Source organism: Bombina bombina, chromosome 6, assembly GCF_027579735.1.
Source record: "Bombina bombina isolate aBomBom1 chromosome 6, aBomBom1.pri, whole genome shotgun sequence".
NCBI lineage: Eukaryota > Metazoa > Chordata > Amphibia > Anura > Bombinatoridae > Bombina > Bombina bombina.
This window is the reverse complement of record NC_069504.1, coordinates 1,010,905,527-1,010,924,586: the sequence shown is the minus strand read 5'-3', so window position 1 is coordinate 1,010,924,586 and position 19,060 is coordinate 1,010,905,527. Positions and strand designations below refer to the sequence as shown.

The following is a 19,060-nucleotide window of genomic DNA, read 5'->3' as shown; positions in this document are numbered from 1 at the left end:
CAGTCAGTGGTGCCTGGTATACACAATATACTGTACACAGCTAGTACTATTGCAGCCAGTGATGTCTGGTATACACAATATACTGCACACAGCTAGTACTATTGCAGCCAGTGATGTCTGGTATACACAATATACTGCACACAGCTAGTACTATTGCAGCCAGTGATGTCTGGTATACACAATATACTGCACACAGCTAGTACTGCCACAGTCAGTGGTGCCTGGTATACACAATATACTGTACACAGCTAGTACTATTGCAGCCAGTGATGTCTGGTATACACAATATACTGCACACAGCTAGTACTATTGTAGCCAGTGATGTCTGGTATACACAATATACTGCACACAGCTAGTACTGCCACAGTCAGTGGTGCCTGGTATACACAATATACTGCACACAGCTAGTACTGCCACAGTCAGTGGTGCCTGGTATACACAATATACTGTACACAGCTAGTACTATTGCAGCCAGTGATGTCTGGTATACACAATATACTGCACACAGCTAGTACTATTGCAGCCAGTGATGTCTGGTATACCCAATATACTGTACACTGCTAGTACTATTATAGCCAGTGATATCTGGTGTACACAATATACTGTACACAGCTAGTACTATTGCAGCCAGTGATGTCTGGTATACACAATATACTGTACACAGCTAGTACTATTGCAGCCAGTGATGTCTGGTATACACAATATACTGTACACAGCTAGTACTATTGCAGCCAGTGATGTCTGGTATACACAATATACTGTACACAGCTAGTACTGCCACAGTCAGTGATGTCTGGTATACACAATATACTGTACACAGCTAGTACTGCCACAGTCAGTGATGTCTGATGTACACAATATACTGTACACAGCTAGTACTGCCACAGTCAGTGGTGCCTGGTATACACAATATACTGTACACAGCTAGTACTATTGCAGCCAGTGATGTCTGGTATACACAATATACTGTACACAGCTAGTACTATTGCAGCCAGTGATGTCTGGTATACACAATATACTGTACACAGCTAGTACTATTGCAGCCAGTGATGTCTGGTATACACAATATACTGTACACAGCTAGTACTATTGCAGCCAGTGATGTCTGGTATACACAATATACTGTACACAGCTAGTACTATTGCAGCCAGTGATGTCTGGTATACACAATATACTGTACACAGCTACTACTGCCACAGTCAGTGATGTCTGGTATACACAATATACTGTACACAGCTAGTACTGCCACAGTCAGTGGTGCCTGGTATACACAATATACTGTACACAGCTAGTACTATTATAGCCAGTGATGTCTGGTGTACACAATATACTGTACACAGCTAGTACTACTGCAGCCAGTGATGTCTGGTATACACAATATACTGTACACAGCTAGTACTATTGCAGCCAGTGATGTCTGGTATACACAATATACTGTACACAGCTAGTACTATTGCAGCCAGTGATGTCTGGTATACACAATATACTGTACACAGCTAGTACTGCCACAGTGATGTCTGGTATACACAATATACTGTACACAGCTAGTACTGCCACAGTCAGTGATGTCTGATGTACACAATATACTGCACACAGCTAGTACTATTGTAGCCAGTGATGTCTGGTATACACAATATACTGCACACAGCTAGTACTATTGTAGCCAGTGATGTCTGGTATACACAATATACTGCACACAGCTAGTACTGCCACAGTCAGTGGTGCCTGGTATACACAATATACTGCACACAGCTAGTACTGCCACAGTCAGTGGTGCCTGGTATACACAATATACTGTACACAGCTAGTACTATTGCAGCCAGTGATGTCTGGTATACACAATATACTGCACACAGCTAGTACTATTGCAGCCAGTGATGTCTGGTATACACAATATACTGTACACAGCTAGTACTATTGCAGCCAGTGATGTCTGGTATACACAATATACTGTACACAGCTAGTACTATTGCAGCCAGTGATGTCTGGTATACACAATATACTGTACACAGCTAGTACTATTGCAGCCAGTGATGTCTGGTATACACAATATACTGCACACAGCTAGTACTATTGCAGCCAGTGATGTCTGGTATACCCAATATACTGTACACTGCTAGTACTATTATAGCCAGTGATATCTGGTGTACACAATATACTGTACACAGCTAGTACTATTGCAGCCAGTGATGTCTGGTATACACATTATACTGTACACAGCTAGTACTATTGCAGCCAGTGATGTCTGGTATACACAATATACTGTACACAGCTAGTACTGCCACAGTCAGTGATGTCTGGTATACACAATATACTGTACACAGCTAGTACTGCCACAGTCAGTGATGTCTGATGTACACAATATACTGTACACAGCTAGTACTGCCACAGTCAGTGGTGCCTGGTATACACAATATACTGTACACAGCTAGTACTATTGCAGCCAGTGATGTCTGGTATACATAATATACTGTACACAGCTAGTACTATTGCAGCCAGTGATGTCTGGTATACACAATATACTGTACACAGCTAGTACTATTGCAGCCAGTGATGTCTGGTATACACAATATACTGTACACAGCTAGTACTATTGCAGCCAGTGATGTCTGGTATACACAATATACTGTACACAGCTAGTACTATTGCAGCCAGTGATGTCTGGTATACACAATATACTGTACACAGCTAGTACTGCCACAGTCAGTGGTGCCTGGTATACACACTATACTGTACACAGCTAGTACTATTATAGCCAGTGATGTCTGGTGTACACAATATACTGTACACAGCTAGTACTATTGCAGCCAGTGATGTCTGGTATATACAATATACTGTACACAGCTAGTACTATTATAGTCAGTGATGTCTGGGGTACAGGTAGCACCATAACAGCCATTGGTTACTGGTAGCCGAGTAGGTAGTTCTATACATGCATTACAACTGACTAGAGAGCAAAGTAAAATATTGAGCTGTGTGGAAAAGAAACAATACTATAGTATCATACAGTTCATAAAAGACATAACACAGGCAAGCTCACTCTTAATTATGAAAACTGTAGCTATAATTACTTAAATAGCATTATTGATATATATATAGATATATATATATAGATATATATAGATATATATAGATATATATAGATATATATAGATATATATAGATATATATAGATATATATAGATATATATAGATATATATAGATATATATATATAGATATATATAGATATATATAGATATATATATATATATAGAGAGAGAGAGAGAGAGAGAGAGAGAGAGAGAGAGAGAGAGAGAGAGAGAGAGAGAGAGATATAGATAGAAGTAACAAAAAACAGAATTTATGCTTACCTGATAAATTACTTTCTCCAACGGTGTGTCCGGTCCACGGCGTCATCCTTACTTGTGGGATATTCTCTTCCCCAACAGGAAATGGCAAAGAGTCCCAGCAAAGCTGGTCACATGATCCCTCCTAGGCTCCGCCCACCCCAGTCATTCGACCGACGGACAGGAGGAAATATATATAGGAGAAACCATATGATACCGTGGTGACTGTAGTTAGAGAAAATAATTCATCAGACCTGATTAAAAAACCAGGGCGGGCCGTGGACCGGACACACCGTTGGAGAAAGTAATTTATCAGGTAAGCATAAATTCTGTTTTCTCCAACATTGGTGTGTCCGGTCCACGGCGTCATCCTTACTTGTGGGAACCAATACCAAAGCTTTAGGACACGGATGAAGGGAGGGAGCAAATCAGGTCACCTAAATGGAAGGCACCACGGCTTGCAAAACCTTTCTCCCAAAAATAGCCTCCGAAGAAGCAAAAGTATCAAATTTGTAAAATTTGGCAAAAGTGTGCAGTGAAGACCAAGTCGCTGCCTTACATATCTGGTCAACAGAAGCCTCGTTCTTGAAGGCCCATGTGGAAGCCACAGCCCTAGTGGAGTGAGCTGTGATTCTTTCAGGAGGCTGCCGTCCGGCAGTCTCATAAGCCAATCGGATAATGCTTTTAAGCCAAAAGGAAAGAGAGGTAGAAGTCGCTTTTTGACCTCTCCTTTTACCAGAATAAACAACAAACAAGGAAGATGTTTGTCTGAAATCTTTAGTAGCCTCTAAATAGAATTTTAGAGCACGGACTACGTCCAAATTGTGTAACAAACGTTCCTTCTTTGAAACTGGATTCGGACACAAAGAAGGTACAACTATCTCCTGGTTAATATTTTTGTTGGAAACAACTTTCGGAAGAAAACCAGGCTTAGTACGCAAAACCACCTTATCTGCATGGAACACCAGATAGGGCGGAGAACACTGCAGAGCAGATAACTCTGAAACTCTTCTAGCAGAAGAAATTGCAACCAAAAACAAAACTTTCCAAGATAATAACTTAATATCTACGGAATGTAAGGGTTCAAACGGAACCCCTTGAAGAACTGAAAGAACTAGATTTAGACTCCAGGGAGGAGTCAAAGGTCTGTAAACAGGCTTGATCCTAACCAGAGCCTGAACAAATGCTTGAACATCTGGCACAGCTGCCAGTCTTTTGTGAAGTAAAACAGATAAAGCAGAGATCTGTCCCTTCAGAGAACTTGCAGATAATCCTTTCTCCAAACCTTCTTGTAGAAAGGATAGAATCTTAGGAATTTTTATCTTGTTCCATGGGAATCCTTTAGATTCACACCAACAGATATATTTTTTCCATATTTTATGGTAAATTTTTCTAGTTACAGGCTTTCTAGCCTGAATCAGAGTATCTATTACAGAATCTGAAAACCCACGCTTTGATAAAATCAAGCGTTCAATCTCCAAGCCGTCAGTTGGAGGGAAATCAGATTCGGATGTTCGAATGGACCCTGAACAAGAAGGTCCTGTCTCAAAGGTAGCTTCCATGGTGGAGCCGATGACATATTGACCAGGTCTGCATACCAAGTCCTGCGTGGCCACGCAGGAGCTATCAAGATCACCGAGGCCCTCTCCTGATTGATCCTGGCTACCAGCCTGGGGATGAGAGGAAACGGTGGGAATACATAAGCTAGGTTGAAGGTCCAAGGTGCTACTAGTGCATCTACTAGGGTCGCCTTGGGATCCCTGGATCTGGACCCGTAGCAAGGAACCTTGAAGTTCTGACGAGACGCCATCAGATCGATGTCTGGAATGCCCCATAATTGAGTTATTTGGGCAAAGATTTTCGGATGGAGTTCCCACTCCCCCGGATGGAATGTCTGACGACTCAGAAAATCCGCTTCCCAATTTTCCACTCCTGGGATGTGGATCGCAGACAAGTGGCAGGAGTGATCCTCCGCCCATTGAATTATCTTGGTCACTTCTTTCATCGCCAGGGAAGTCCTTGTTCCACCCTGATGATTGATATATGCAACGGTCGTCATGTTGTCTGACTGAAACCTTATGAATTTGGCCTTTGCTAGTTGAGGCCAAGCTCTGAGAGCATTGAATATCGCTCTCAGTTCCAGAATGTTTACCGGGAGAAGAGACTCTTCCCGAGACCATAGACCCTGAGCTTTCAGGGATTCCCAGACCGCGCCCCAGCCCACTAGGCTGGCGTCGGTCGTGACAATGACCCACTCTGGTCTGCGGAAGCTCATTCCCTGTGACAGATTGTCCAGGGTCAGCCACCAACGGAGTGAATCTCTGGTCTTTTGATCTACTTGAATCGTCGGAGACAAGTCTGTATAATCCCCATTCCACTGTCTGAGCATGCACAGTTGTAATGGTCTTAGATGAATTCGTGCAAAAGGAACTATGTCCATTGTTGCAACCATCAATCCTATTACTTCCATGCACTGCGCTATGGAAGGACGAGGAACAGAATGAAGTACTTGACAAGAGCTTAGAAGTTTTGATTTTCTGACCTCTGTCAGAAAAATCCTCATTTCTAAGGAATCTATTATTGTTCCCAAGAAGGGAACTCTTGTTGACGGGGACAGAGAACTTTTTTCTTTGTTCACCTTCCATCCGTGAGATCTGAGAAAGGCTAGGATGATGTCCATATGAGCCTTTGCTTTTGACAGGGACGACGCTTGAATCAGGATGTCGTCCAAGTAAGGTACTACTGCAATGCCCCTTGGTCTTAGAACTGCTAGAAGGGACCCTAGTACCTTTGTGAAAATCCTTGGAGCAGTGGCTAATCCAAATGGAAGTGCCACAAACTGGTAATGCTTGTCCAGAAAAGCGAACCTTAGGAACTGATGATGTTCCTTGTGAATAGGAATATGTAGGTACGCATCCTTTAAATCCACGGTAGTCATAAATTGATTTTCCTGGATAGTAGGTAGGATCGTTCGAATAGTTTCCATTTTGAACGATGGTACCCTGAGAAATTTGTTGAGGATCTTTAGATCCAAAATTGGTCTGAATGTTCCCTCTTTTTTGGGAACTATGAACAGATTGGAATAAAATCCCATTCCTTGTTCTCTTATTGGAACTGGATGTATCACTCCCATCTTTAACAGGTCTTCTACACAATGTAAGAATGCCTGTCTCTTTATTTGGTTTGAAGATAATTGAGACCTGTGGAACCTTCCCCTTGGGGGTAGTTCCTTGAATTCCAGGAGATAACCTTGAGAAACTATTTCTAGTGCCCAAGGATCCTGAACATCTCTTGCCCAAGCCTGAGCAAAGAGAGAAAGTCTGCCCCCCACTAGATCCGGTCCCGGATCGGGGGCTATCCCTTCATGCTGTTTTGGTAGCAGTGGTAGGCTTCTTGGCCTGCTTACCCTTGTTCCAGCCTTGCATTGGTTTCCAGGCTGGTTTGGGTTGTGAAGTATTACCCTCTTGCTTAGAGGATACAGAATTAGAGACTGGTCCGTTTCTGCGAAAGGGACGAAAATTAGGCTTATTATTAGCCTTAAAAGACCTATCCTGTGGGAGGGCGTGGCCCTTTCCCCCAGTGATGTCTGAAATAATCTCTTTCAAATCAGGTCCAAATAATGTTTTACCTTTGAAAGGAATGTTAAGCAATTTTGTCTTGGAAGACACATCCGCTGACCAAGACTTTAGCCAAAGCACTCTGCGCGCCACGACAGCAAACCCTGAATTTTTCGCCGCTAATCTAGCTAATTGCAAAGCGGCATCTAAAACAAAAGAGTTAGACAATTTAAGTGCTTGAACTCTGTCCATAACCTCCTCATACGAAGATTCTTTACTGAGCGATTTTTCTAGTTCCTCGAACCAGAAACACGCTGCCGTAGTGACAGGAACAATGCATGAAATTGGTTGTAGGAGGTAACCTTGCTGTACAAAAATCTTTTTAAGCAAACCCTCTAATTTCTTATCCATAGGATCTTTGAAAGCACAACTATCTTCGATAGGAATAGTAGTGCGTTTGCTTAGAGTAGAAACCGCCCCCTCGACCTTGGGGACTGTCTGCCATAAGTCCTTTCTGGGGTCGACTATAGGAAATCATTTCTTAAATATAGGGGGGGGAACAAAAGGTATGCCGGGCCTTTCCCACTCTTTATTTACTATGTCCGCCACCCGCTTGGGTATAGGAAAAGCGTCGGGGGGCACCGGAACCTCTAGGAACTTGTCCATCTTACATAATTTCTCTGGAATGACCAAATTGTCACAATCATCCAGAGTAGATAACACCTCCTTAAGCAGTGCGCGGAGATGTTCTAATTTAAATTTAAATGTCACAACATCAGGTTCAGCTTGATGAGAAATTTTTCCTGAATCTGAAATTTCTCCATCAGACAAAACCTCCCTCATGGCCCCTTGAGATTGGTGTGAGGGTATGTCAGAACAGTTATCATCAGCATCCTCTTGCTCTTCAGTGTTTAAAACAGAGCAATCGCGCTTTCTCTGATAAGTAGGCATTTTGGATAAAAGATTTGCTATGGAGTTATCCATTACAGCCGTTAATTGTTGCATGGTAATAAGTATTGGCGCACTAGATGTACTAGGGGCCTCCTGTGTGGGCATAACTGGGGATGATGTAGTATCATGTTTACTCCCCTCATTTGAGGAATCATCTTGGGCAATATCATTATCTGTTGCAATACTGTCCTTACTTTGTTTGGACACTATGGCACAATTATCACATAAATTTAAATGGGGAGACACATTGGCTTTCATACATATAGAACATAGCTTATCTGATGGTACAGACATGTTAAACAGGCTTAAACTTGTCAACAAAGCACAAAAAACGTTTTAAAATAAAACCGTTACTGTCACTTTAAATTTCAAACTGAAAACACTTTATTACTGAATATGTGAAAAAGTATGAAGGAATTGTTCAAAATTCACCAAAATTTCACCACAGTGTCTTAAAGCATTAAAAGTATTGCACACCAAATTTCAGAGCTTTAACCCTTAAATTAACGGAACCGGAGCCGTTGTTACATTTAACCCCTATACAGTCCCAGAATGAGGCTCTGTCTATAACTAGAAAGGCCCCCATCTGAAAAAGGTGTCCAACACAGTGCCTGCCGTTTTTCTAAACGTTCCCCAAGATTATAATACCAATAATTAGTTAGAATCTGCATAATATGCCTAGTAAAGCAATTGTTTTAGCCCAGAAAAATGTCTACCAGTTTTTAAGCCCTTTTTGAAGCCCTTTATTCTTTTATGTTTAACTAAGAAAATGGCTTACTGGTCCCCATAAGGGGAAATGACAGCCTTCCAGCATTACATAGTCTTGTTAGAAATATGGCCAGTCATACCTTAAGCAGAAAAGACTGCTAACTGTTTCCCCCAACTGAAGTTACTTCATCTCAACAGTCCTGTGTGGAAACAGCAATTGATTTCAGTTACTGTCTGCTAAAATCATCTTCCTCTTACAAACAGAAATCTTCATCCTTTTCTGTTTCAGAGTAAATAGTACATACCAGCACTATTTTAAAATAACAAACACTTGATAGAAGAATAAAACTACATTTAAACACCAAAAAACTCTTAACCATCTCCGTGGAGATGTTGCCTGTGCAACGGCAAAGAGAATGACTGGGGTGGGCGGAGCCTAGGAGGGATCATTGCTGGGACTCTTTGCCATTTCCTGTTGGGGAAGAGAATATCCCACAAGTAAGGATGACGCCGTGGACCGGACACACCAATGTTGGAGAAACTTGCACTCGCTGGTCTTTTAAACACACTTTTTACTGTTAAAATATAGTGACATTTCGGGGGACAAAATATCCCCTTCCTCAGGTCTGAGGAACGGGATATTTTGTCCCCGAAAGAGCGCTTGTTTGTATACTCTTGTAATTCTTATCTGTTTCTAGTCAGCCTCAGCAGAAGGAGATAAGGGAAATCTAAGCTACAACATAGCACAGCCAATTACTTTATGGAGAAAACAAATGCAAACATTTCTATAAACAGCTATTAACAATATAAATATTATCAGTTTAATCTTTACTTTGAATACGTCATTACGTCTACCATTTTTAGTGTGTCAAAGAATGAAAGTAAAACACAAGGCCTACAAGTCTGTCATCGTACTTGTTTGATGTCCGAGTGCTCTGGGATTTCCAATAATTCAATGTTCTGTTCCTGTGCTTGTACAATAAATGCTTCTTTTATGTCTTCAGTTGAGCAGCACTGCAGCGGCAGCGGAACCACCTGGAGGCAGATATATATTTATATATATATATATAAACAAGTTTGTAGGGTTGTAAATGAAGATTTAGGTCCAATTATTGGGAAAATGCAGAGCAAGAGAGAATACGTCAGCAGTTAAAAGCTAAATATTATAGAACGGAAAAAAAAACACTACATTTTCTATGAGAATTGCTATAAGTGGCCATAAAATTGAATAAGAAATATACAGCAGTATATCTGCAATGTGTTTGCATTTCAGAAAATTTTTAATAGATTTTGTGATAAATTGTGTTGTGCATGAGGCATACAGGGTATATGTATAACAATCATGCTGGTGACCTCACAAGGGACACAAAACCAGGTTAGACAGTTATTCTGTTCTATTTTAAATGCAATAGAAGGTGTAACAAGGACAATCAGGTTTGGAATTGTGTAATTAAAAAAATAAAATATTCTGCATATAACAGAAAAAAAAAGTCTTTACTGTGTAACATTGATTTATGTGTAAAAGTCAAACCACATAGAATACACTGTGTAGACTTATTATTAATATTGTTATATCAATGAATTTAGAGAGACATATACACGGTTCAAGTCAACTGATTAGACTACTAATACTAAAGATTATGGTTGGATAGAATTGTATACACTGTATATTCCAGTACTTGCCAGTGAGCATCAGGTTTTTAAAAGTCTGTCTGGTTAACTTGCCTCAAGGTTTGACTAATCCAACTAATCGAACAGTATGGGCTGAAGAAAAACTATTTGCACTACTGTGTATTTCAAATTTGACATGTAGGACCCTTTCAACGCAAAAAAAAAAAAAAAAATTAGAAAAGGACAGTAAAGTCAAATAAACTTTCATGATTCCAGATGAAGCATTCAGTTCTAAAACAACTTTCCAATTTACTTCTATTGTCTTATTTGTTCTCTTGGTATCCTTTGCTGAAAAGCATACCTAGGTAGGGCTCTTTTCAATAGTCAATTCACCTGATGCATTCAGTCTATTCTCAGTAGTGCATTGCTGCTCCTCCAAGAGAATGAAGCAAATTTGATAATAAAATGTTGTTTAAAATTGTATGCTGTTCTTAAATCATGAAAGAAAAATTTGGTAAACTAACATGATTTAGATACAATTCAAATTAAAGAAACAAAAAAAAAATCTTTTGGTATCTTTTGTTGAAACATCGCTCAGGAGTGTGCACATTTCTGCAACACTATATGGAAACTGTACTACAAATATCTAACAATACCAAAAGAAAGGAGGTATATTTTAAAATAGTATATTGGAAAGAATTTTTTTTTCTCTTTATCTAAATCATGAAAAATTTAATTTAGACTCCCATGTCACTTTTTAAAAAAAAATATGCAGACCGTCCGATTACAGTATCAACAAAATACCAGTAAGAAGAAATATCATGCCTAAATAATTAAAGTGATAGCAGATCCTAGCATTTTTGAAAAACTAGGATTTATCAGTGGAACAGATAAAGGGGACTTTATTTGTCTGCAGCGTTTGCCACACTGAGCGCCTCAGGCAGCCCACGCCAGAACTTTATTTTATTACTGAGGTGATTTTAACCAATAGCATTCTAGCTATCCGGCATAATGCCAGCTGGTCCGCACGGCTATTGACCAAGAGGTGGAAACATCACCCCAATGAAAAATAGCGTTCTGCTGTGGGCGGCCTTATGAGCTTAGCACGGTGAACACTTCAAACAAAGGAATTTTCAGCATGAAGTATTTTATACTTAATGACTGAAAGTCCCCTTTTATTTGTTCCACTGGTAAATCCTAGCGTTTAAAAAAAAAAATGCTAGGATTTACTAAAACTAAGTATTGCATAGCTTATAGTAAAGAAAAAAGGAATCGCCATCATTGGGACATATATCCCTCAGATAAGAAAGTCATCATTTTACACAAGAAAACTGTGTTCAGACTTAAACTAATGAAATGCACAAAGCTATGAGAGCAAATTTAAAAGACAAATCATAAATCTAGAAATGATTTAAAAGGACAATATTCGCTCTAATTATTCTATGTGGTGGATCGGGCTGATCTGCAATATAAACAGAACAACCATAAGAGATGACACCACAACATCAGGAAAATCCATATGTTTAACTGCAGCAATAGAAAAAGAAAAGAAAAAAAAAAGGTTTTAGGCAAATAGGACTTTGGAAATACAAAGTGTCTGCACAGACTAACTCTTGCTTCCTTCTTACTTGTAGTTGCAGATGCTGACTCCTGTAATTCCTCTCGAACATCACATATCTCTTCCCTTTTGCCTTATAACATTTCTTCAGAGCAGTTTTGTATTGATGAACTTCTTCCATAGCTTCAGAGGACATGTCAACCATAGACTGATAGTGTCCTATTGGCAAAATCAGAACATGATCTGATGTTAATCCTCCTTTCGCAAGAGCAACATAGCACTAGAAAAAGAAAAGTATATAATACTATGTTTTTACAAGTATAAATAATCTTCAGATCAATGTAAAACTACATATGGCAAAATCTTTCAGGGAAACTTCCTTAACATTTCCTTTTTATCTGTATAGGTTAAATAGACAGCATGTAATTTTAGTACCACCGAACATGCAAGTCTGTTTAATCCAGCAAATTGATTAAACACATAGTTAAAGTAACACCCGGGAGATACAAGGAACTGCAGGGTCCGTAGTCCTTAAAGGGAGACAAAACCCCATTTTTTTCTTTAAAGGACCACTCAATGTAGTTGAACTGCATAATTAACAAGTGTATAATAAAATGACAATGATTTAACACCTACTCTGAATTTCAAATAAGCAGTAGATTTTTTTCTGACAATTTTTTTTTTACTCCATTTTCTGGCAACTATATCATGTAACAGAAATCAGCAATCACAGACTAGTATATGTTTACTCTGAGCTTGTGCACATGCTCAGTAGGATGTTGTTCCCCAGAAAGTGTGAATATAAAATAATAAAAATGTAATAAAATAATGGAAGTAAATTGTTAAAGGGACACTGAACCCAAATTTTTTCTTTCGTGATACAGATAGAGCATAAAATATTAAGCAACTTACTAATTTACTCCTATTATCAAATTTTCTTCATTCTCTTAGTATCTTTATTTGAAATGCAAGAATGTAAGTTTAGATGCCGACCCATTTTTGGTGAACAACCTGGGTTGTCCTTGCTGATTGCTGGATAAATTCATCCACCAATAAAAAAGTGCAGTCCAGAGTACTGAACCACAAAAAAGCTTAGATGCCTTCTTTTTCAAATAAAGATAGCAAGAGAAGGAAGAAAAATTGATAATAGAAGCAAATTAGAAAGTTGCTTAAAATTGCATGCTCTATCTGAATCACGAAAAAAAAATGGGTTCAGTGTCCCATTAAGTGTCTTAAAACTGCATGCTCTATCTGAATCATAAAACTTTATTTTGACTTGAGTGTCCCTTTAAAGGGACACTGAACCGAAAATTTTTCTTTTGTGATTCAGATAGAGCCTGCCATTTGAAGCAACTTTCTAATTTACTCCTATTAGCAATTTTTCTTTGTTCTCTTGCTATCTATATTTGAAAAAGAAGGCATCTAAGCTTTTTTGGTTCAGCACTATGGACAGCACTTTATTGGTGGATGAATTTATCCACCAATCAGCAAGGACAACCCAGGTTGTTTACCAAAAATGGGCAGGCATCTAAACTTACATTCTTGCATTTCAAATAAAGATACCAAGAGAATAAAGAAAATTTGATAATAGGAGTAAATTAGAAAGTTGCTTAAAATGTCATGCTCTATCTGAATCACGAAAGAAAAAAATTGGGTTCAGTGTCCCTTTAATGACTCAGAACATACAATTTTAAACAACTTTCCAATTAACTTTTATAATCAAAAACATAATTTATGTAAGAACTTACCTGATAAATTCATTTCTTTCATATTAGCAAGAGTCCATGAGCTAGTGACGTATGGGATATACATTCCTACCAGGAGGGGCAAAGTTTCCCAAACCTTAAAATGCCTATAAATACACCCCTCACCACACCCACAATTCAGTTTAACGAATAGCCAAGAAGTGGGGTGATAAGAAAAAAGTGCGAAAGCATATAAAATAAGGAATTGGAATAATTGTGCTTTATACAAAAAAATCATAACCACCACAAAAAAGGGCGGGCCTCATGGACTCTTGCTAATATGAAAGAAATGAATTTATCAGGTAAGTTCTTACATAAATTATGTTTTCTTTCATGTAATTAGCAAGAGTCCATGAGCTAGTGACGTATGGGATAATGACTACCCAAGATGTGGATCTTTCCACACAAGAGTCACTAGAGAGGGAGGGATAAAATAAAGACAGCCAATTCCTGCTGAAAATAATCCACACCCAAAATAAAGTTTAATGAAAAACATAAGCAGAAGATTCAAACTGAAACCGCTGCCTGAAGTACTTTTCTACCAAAAACTGCTTCAGAAGAAGAAAATACAACAAAATGGTAGAATTTGGTAAAAGTATGCAAAGAGAACCAAGTTGCCACTTTGCAAATCTGATCAACCGAAGCTTCATTCCTAAACGCCCAGGAAGTAGAAACTGACCTAGTAGAATGAGCTGTAATCCTATGAGGCGGAGTCTTACCCAACTCAATATAGGCAAGATGTAATAAAGATTTCAACCAAGATGCCAAAGAAATGGCAGAAGTTTTCTGGCCTTTCTAAAACCGGAAAAGATAACAAATAAACCAGAAGTCTTTCGGAAAGACTTAGTAGCTTCAACATAATATTTCAAAGCTCTAATAACATCCAAAGAATGCAACGATTTCTCCTTAGAATTCTTAGGATTAGGACATAATGAAAGAACCACAATGTCTCTACTAATGTTGTTGGAATTCACAACTTAGGTAAAAATTCAAAAGAAGTTCGCAACACCGCCTTATCCTGATGAAAAATCAGAAAAGGAGACTCACAAGAAAGAGCAGATAATTCAGAAACTCTTCTGGCAGAAGAGATGGCCAAAAGGAACAAAACTTTCCAAGAAAGTAATTTAATATCCAATGAATGCATAGGTTCAAATGGAGGAGCTTGAAGAGCCCCCAGAACCAAATTCAAACTCCAAGGAGGAGAAATTGACTTAATGACAGGCTTTATACGAACCAAAGCTTGTACAAAACAATGAATATCAGGAAGAATAGCAATCTTTCTGTGAAAAAGAACAGAAAGAGCAGAGATTTGACCTTTCAAGGAACTTGCGGACAAACCCTTATCTAAACCATCCTGAAGAAATTGTAATATTCTCGGTATTCTAAAAGAATGCCAAGAAAAATGATGAGAAAGACACCAAGAAATATAAGTCTTCCAGACTCTATAATATATCTCTCTGGATACAGATTTACGAGCCTGTAACATAGTATTAATCACAGAGTCAGAGAAACCTCTTTGACCAAGAATCAAGCGTTCAATCTCCATACCTTTAAATTTAAGGATTTCAGATCCTGATGGAAAAAAGGACCTTGAGACAAAAGGTCTGGTCTTAACGGAAGAGTCCACGGTTGGCAAGAGGCCATCCGGACAAGATCCGCATACCAAAACCTGTGAGGCCATGCCGGAGCTACCAGCAGAACAAACGAGCATTCCTTCAGAATCTTGGAGATTACTCTTGGAAGAAGAACTAGAGGCGGAAAGATATAGGCAGGATGATACTTCCAAGGAAGTGAAAATGCATCCACTGCCTCCGCCTGAGGATCCCGGGATCTGGACAGATACCTGGGAAGTTTCTTGTTTAGATGAGAAGCCATCAGATCTATTTCTGGAAGTTCCCCCATTTGAACAATCTGAAGAAATACCTCTGGGTGAAGAGACCATTCGCCCGGATGCAACGTTTGGCGACTGAGATAATCCGCTTTCCAATTGTCCATACCTGGGATATAAACCGCAGAGATTAGACAGGAGCTGGATTCCGCCCAAACCAAAATTCGAGATACTTCTTTCATAGCCAGAGGACTGTGAGTCCTTGATGATTGATGTATGCCACAGTTGTGACATTGTCTTATCTGAAAACAAATTAACAACTCTCTCTTCGGAAGAGGCCAAGACTGAAGAGCTCTGAAAATTGCACGGAGTTCCAAAATATTGATCGGAAATCTCACCTCCTGAGATTCCCAAACCCCTTGTGCCGTCAGATACCCCCACACAGCTCCCCAACCTGTAAAACTAGCATCTGTTGAGATTATAGTCCAGGTCGGAAGAACAAAGAAGCCCCCTGAACTAAACGATGGTGATCTGTCCACCATGTCAGAGAGTGTCGTAAAATCGGTTTAAAGATATTAATTGAGATATCTTTGAGTAATCCCTGCACCATTGGTTCAGCATACAGAGCTGAAGAGGTCGCATGTGAAAACGAGCAAAGGAGATCGCATCTGATGCGGCAGTCCTAAGACCCAACATTTCCATGCATAAGGCTACCAAAGGGAATGATTGTGACTGAAGGTTTTGACAAGCTGATATCAATGTTAAACTTCTCTTGTCTGACAAGGACAGAGTCATAGACACTGAATTTATCTAGAAACCTAAAAAGGTTACCCTTGTCTGAGGAATCAATGAACTGATTGGTAAATTGATCCTCCAACCATGAACTTGAAGAAACAACACAAGTCGATTCGTATGAGATTCTACGAAAATGAGAAGACTGAGCAAGTACCAAGATATCGTCCAAATAAGGAAATACCAAAACCCTATTCTCTGATTACAGAAAGAAGGGCACCGAGAACCTTTGAAAAAAATTCTTGGAACTGAGGCTAGGCCAAACGGTAGAGCCACAAAACTGGTAATGCTTGTCTAAAAAGAGAATCTCAGACACTAAAAGTGATCTGGATGAATCGGAATATGCAGATACACATCCTGTAAATCTATTGTAGACATATAATGCCCTTGCTAAACAAAAGGCAGGATAGTCCTACAGTAACCATCTTGAATGTTGGTATCCTAACATAACGATTCAATAATGATAGATCCAGAACTGGTCTGAAGGAATTGACCTTCTTTGGTACAATGAAGAGATAAAATAAAACCCCAGCCCCTGTTCCAGAACTGGAACTGGCATAAATACTCCAGCCAACTCTAGATCTGAAACACATTTCAGAAATGCTGAGCCTTGCTGTGTTAACTGGGACACGGGAAAGAAAAGAATCTCTTAGCAGGAGGCCTTAACTTGAAGCCAATTCTGTACCTTTCTGAAACAATGTTTCTGAAACCAGAGATTAAGAACGGAATTGATCCAAATTTCTTTGAAGAAAACGTAATCTGCCCCATACCAGCTGAGCTGGAATAAGGGCCGCACCTTCATAGGTACTTAGGAGCTGGCTATAGGTTTCTATAAGGCTCGGATATATTCCAAACTGGAAATAGTTTCCAAACTGATACCGCTCCTGAGGATGAAGGATCAGGCTTTTGTTCCTTGTTGTGAGGAAAGGAACGAAATGAATATTTACCCTGGAAAGAAAGGGAAAGCAAAGTTGACTTAGAAGACATGTCAGCATTCCAAGTTTAATCCATAAAGCTTTTCTAGCTAAAATAGCTAGAGACATATACCTGACATCAACTCTAATGATATCAAAAGATGGTATCACCAACAAAATTATTAGCATGTTATAGAATAATAATAATGCTATAAAATTATGATCTGTTACTTGTTGCGCTAAAGCTTCTAACCAAAAAGTTGAAGCTGCAGCAACATCCGCTAAAAATATAGCAGGTCTAAGAAGATTACCTGAACATAAGTAAGCTTTTCTTAGAAAGGATTCAATTTTCCTATCTAAAGGATCCTTAAATGAAGTACTATCTGCCATAGGAATAGTAGTACATTAGCAGGAGTAGAGACAGCCCCATAACCTTAGGGATTTTTGTCCCAAAAAACTCTAATCTGTCAGATGGCACAGGATATAATTTGCTTAAACGTCTAGAAGGAGTAAATAAATTACCCAAATTATTCCATTCCCTGGAAATTACTTCAGAAATAGCATCAGGGAGATAAAACACTTCTGGAATAACTACAGGAGATTTAAAAACCTTATTTAAACGTTTACATTTAGTATCAAGAGGACCAGAATCCTCTATTTCTAATGCAAATAACACTAGAACGAATAAATTCCATCTTGAACAAATACAAAGATTTATCAGCATCAACCTCTGAGACAGAAACCTCTGAACCAGAAGAACCATTATCAGTATCAGAATGATGATGTTCATTTAAAAATTCATCTGAAAAAAAGAGAAGTTTTAAAAGACTTTTATGTATACTAGAAGGAGAAATAACAGACATAGCCTTCTTAATGGATTTAAAATAAATAAAATCTCTTATGTTATCAGGAACACTCTGAAAATTAGATGTTGACGGAACAGCAACAGGTAATGTAACAGTACTAAAGGAAATTTTATCTGCATTAATAAGTTTGACATGACATGCAATACAAATAACAGCTGGAGAAACAGATACCAAAAGTTTATAGCAGACTTAGCTTGGTAGCTCCAGCACTGTGCAGTGATTTTCCTGTAGTAACTTCTGACTCAGTTGCAACGTGGAACATCTTGCAATATGTAAAAGAAAAAAACAACATAAAAAGCAAAATTGATCAAATTCCTTAAATGACAGTTTCAGGAATGGGAAAAAAATGCCAGTGAACAAGCTTCTAGCAACCAGAAGCAATAAATAATGAGACTTAAATAATGTGGAGACAAAAATGACGCCCATATTTTTAGCGCCAAAAAAGACGCCCACATTATTTGGCGCCTAAATGCTTTTGGCGCCAAAAATGACGCAACATCCGGAACGCCGACATTTTTGGCGCAAAATAACGTCAAAGAATGACGCAACTTCCGGCGACACGTATGACGCCGGAAACGGAAATAGAATTTTTGCGCCAAAAAAGTCCGCGCCAAGAATGACGCAATAAAATGAAGCATTTTCAGCCCCCGCGAGCCTAACAGCCCACAGGGAAAAAGTCAAATTTTAAGGTAAAATATGTTAAATTAAAATGCATTATCCCAAATATGAAACTGACTGTCTGAAAATAAGGAAAGTTGAACATTCTGAGTCAAGGCAAATAAATGTTTGAATACATATATTTAGAACTTTATAAACAAAGTGCCCAACCATAGCTAGGAGTGTCACAGAAAATAAGACTTACTTACCCCAGGACACTCATCTACATATAGCAGATAGCCAAACCAGTACTGAAACGAGAATCAGCAGAGGTAATGGTATATATAAGAGTATATCGTCGATCTGAAAAGGGAGGTAAGAGATGAATCTCTACGACCGATAACAGAGAACCTATGAAATAGACCCCTTAGAAGGAGATCACTGCATTCAAATAGGCAATACTCTCCTCACATCCCTCTGACATTCACTGCACGCTGAGAGGAAAACCGGGCTCCAACTTGCTGCGGAGCGCATATCAACGTAGAATCTAGCACAAACTTACTTCACCACCTCCATCGGAGGCAAAGTTTGTAAAACTGAATTGT

General features: G+C 39.0%; 1 protein-coding gene and 1 non-coding gene across 4 annotated transcripts in view; both read right to left on the bottom strand.

The window, feature by feature from the left end:
* Positions 1-19,060, bottom strand: part of CWF19L1 (CWF19 like cell cycle control factor 1) — a 345,153-nt gene that overhangs the window by 93,120 nt on the left and 232,973 nt on the right. For 2 of the 3 annotated variants that reach the window (XM_053718730.1, XM_053718728.1), the window contains exons 11-12: positions 11,784-11,993; positions 9,460-9,579 (exon numbers count right to left, since the gene is read on the bottom strand). In XM_053718730.1, the coding sequence (XP_053574705.1) occupies positions 9,460-9,579; positions 11,784-11,993 (330 nt within the window). The remainder of the gene's footprint in view (positions 1-9,459; positions 9,580-11,783; positions 11,994-19,060) is intronic. The other variant, XM_053718729.1, reaches the window with a different exon arrangement.
* On the bottom strand, positions 11,520-11,660 carry LOC128665373 (small nucleolar RNA SNORA12). The gene has a single exon (XR_008403130.1). It is a non-coding gene; the product is annotated as a small nucleolar RNA SNORA12 (small nucleolar RNA).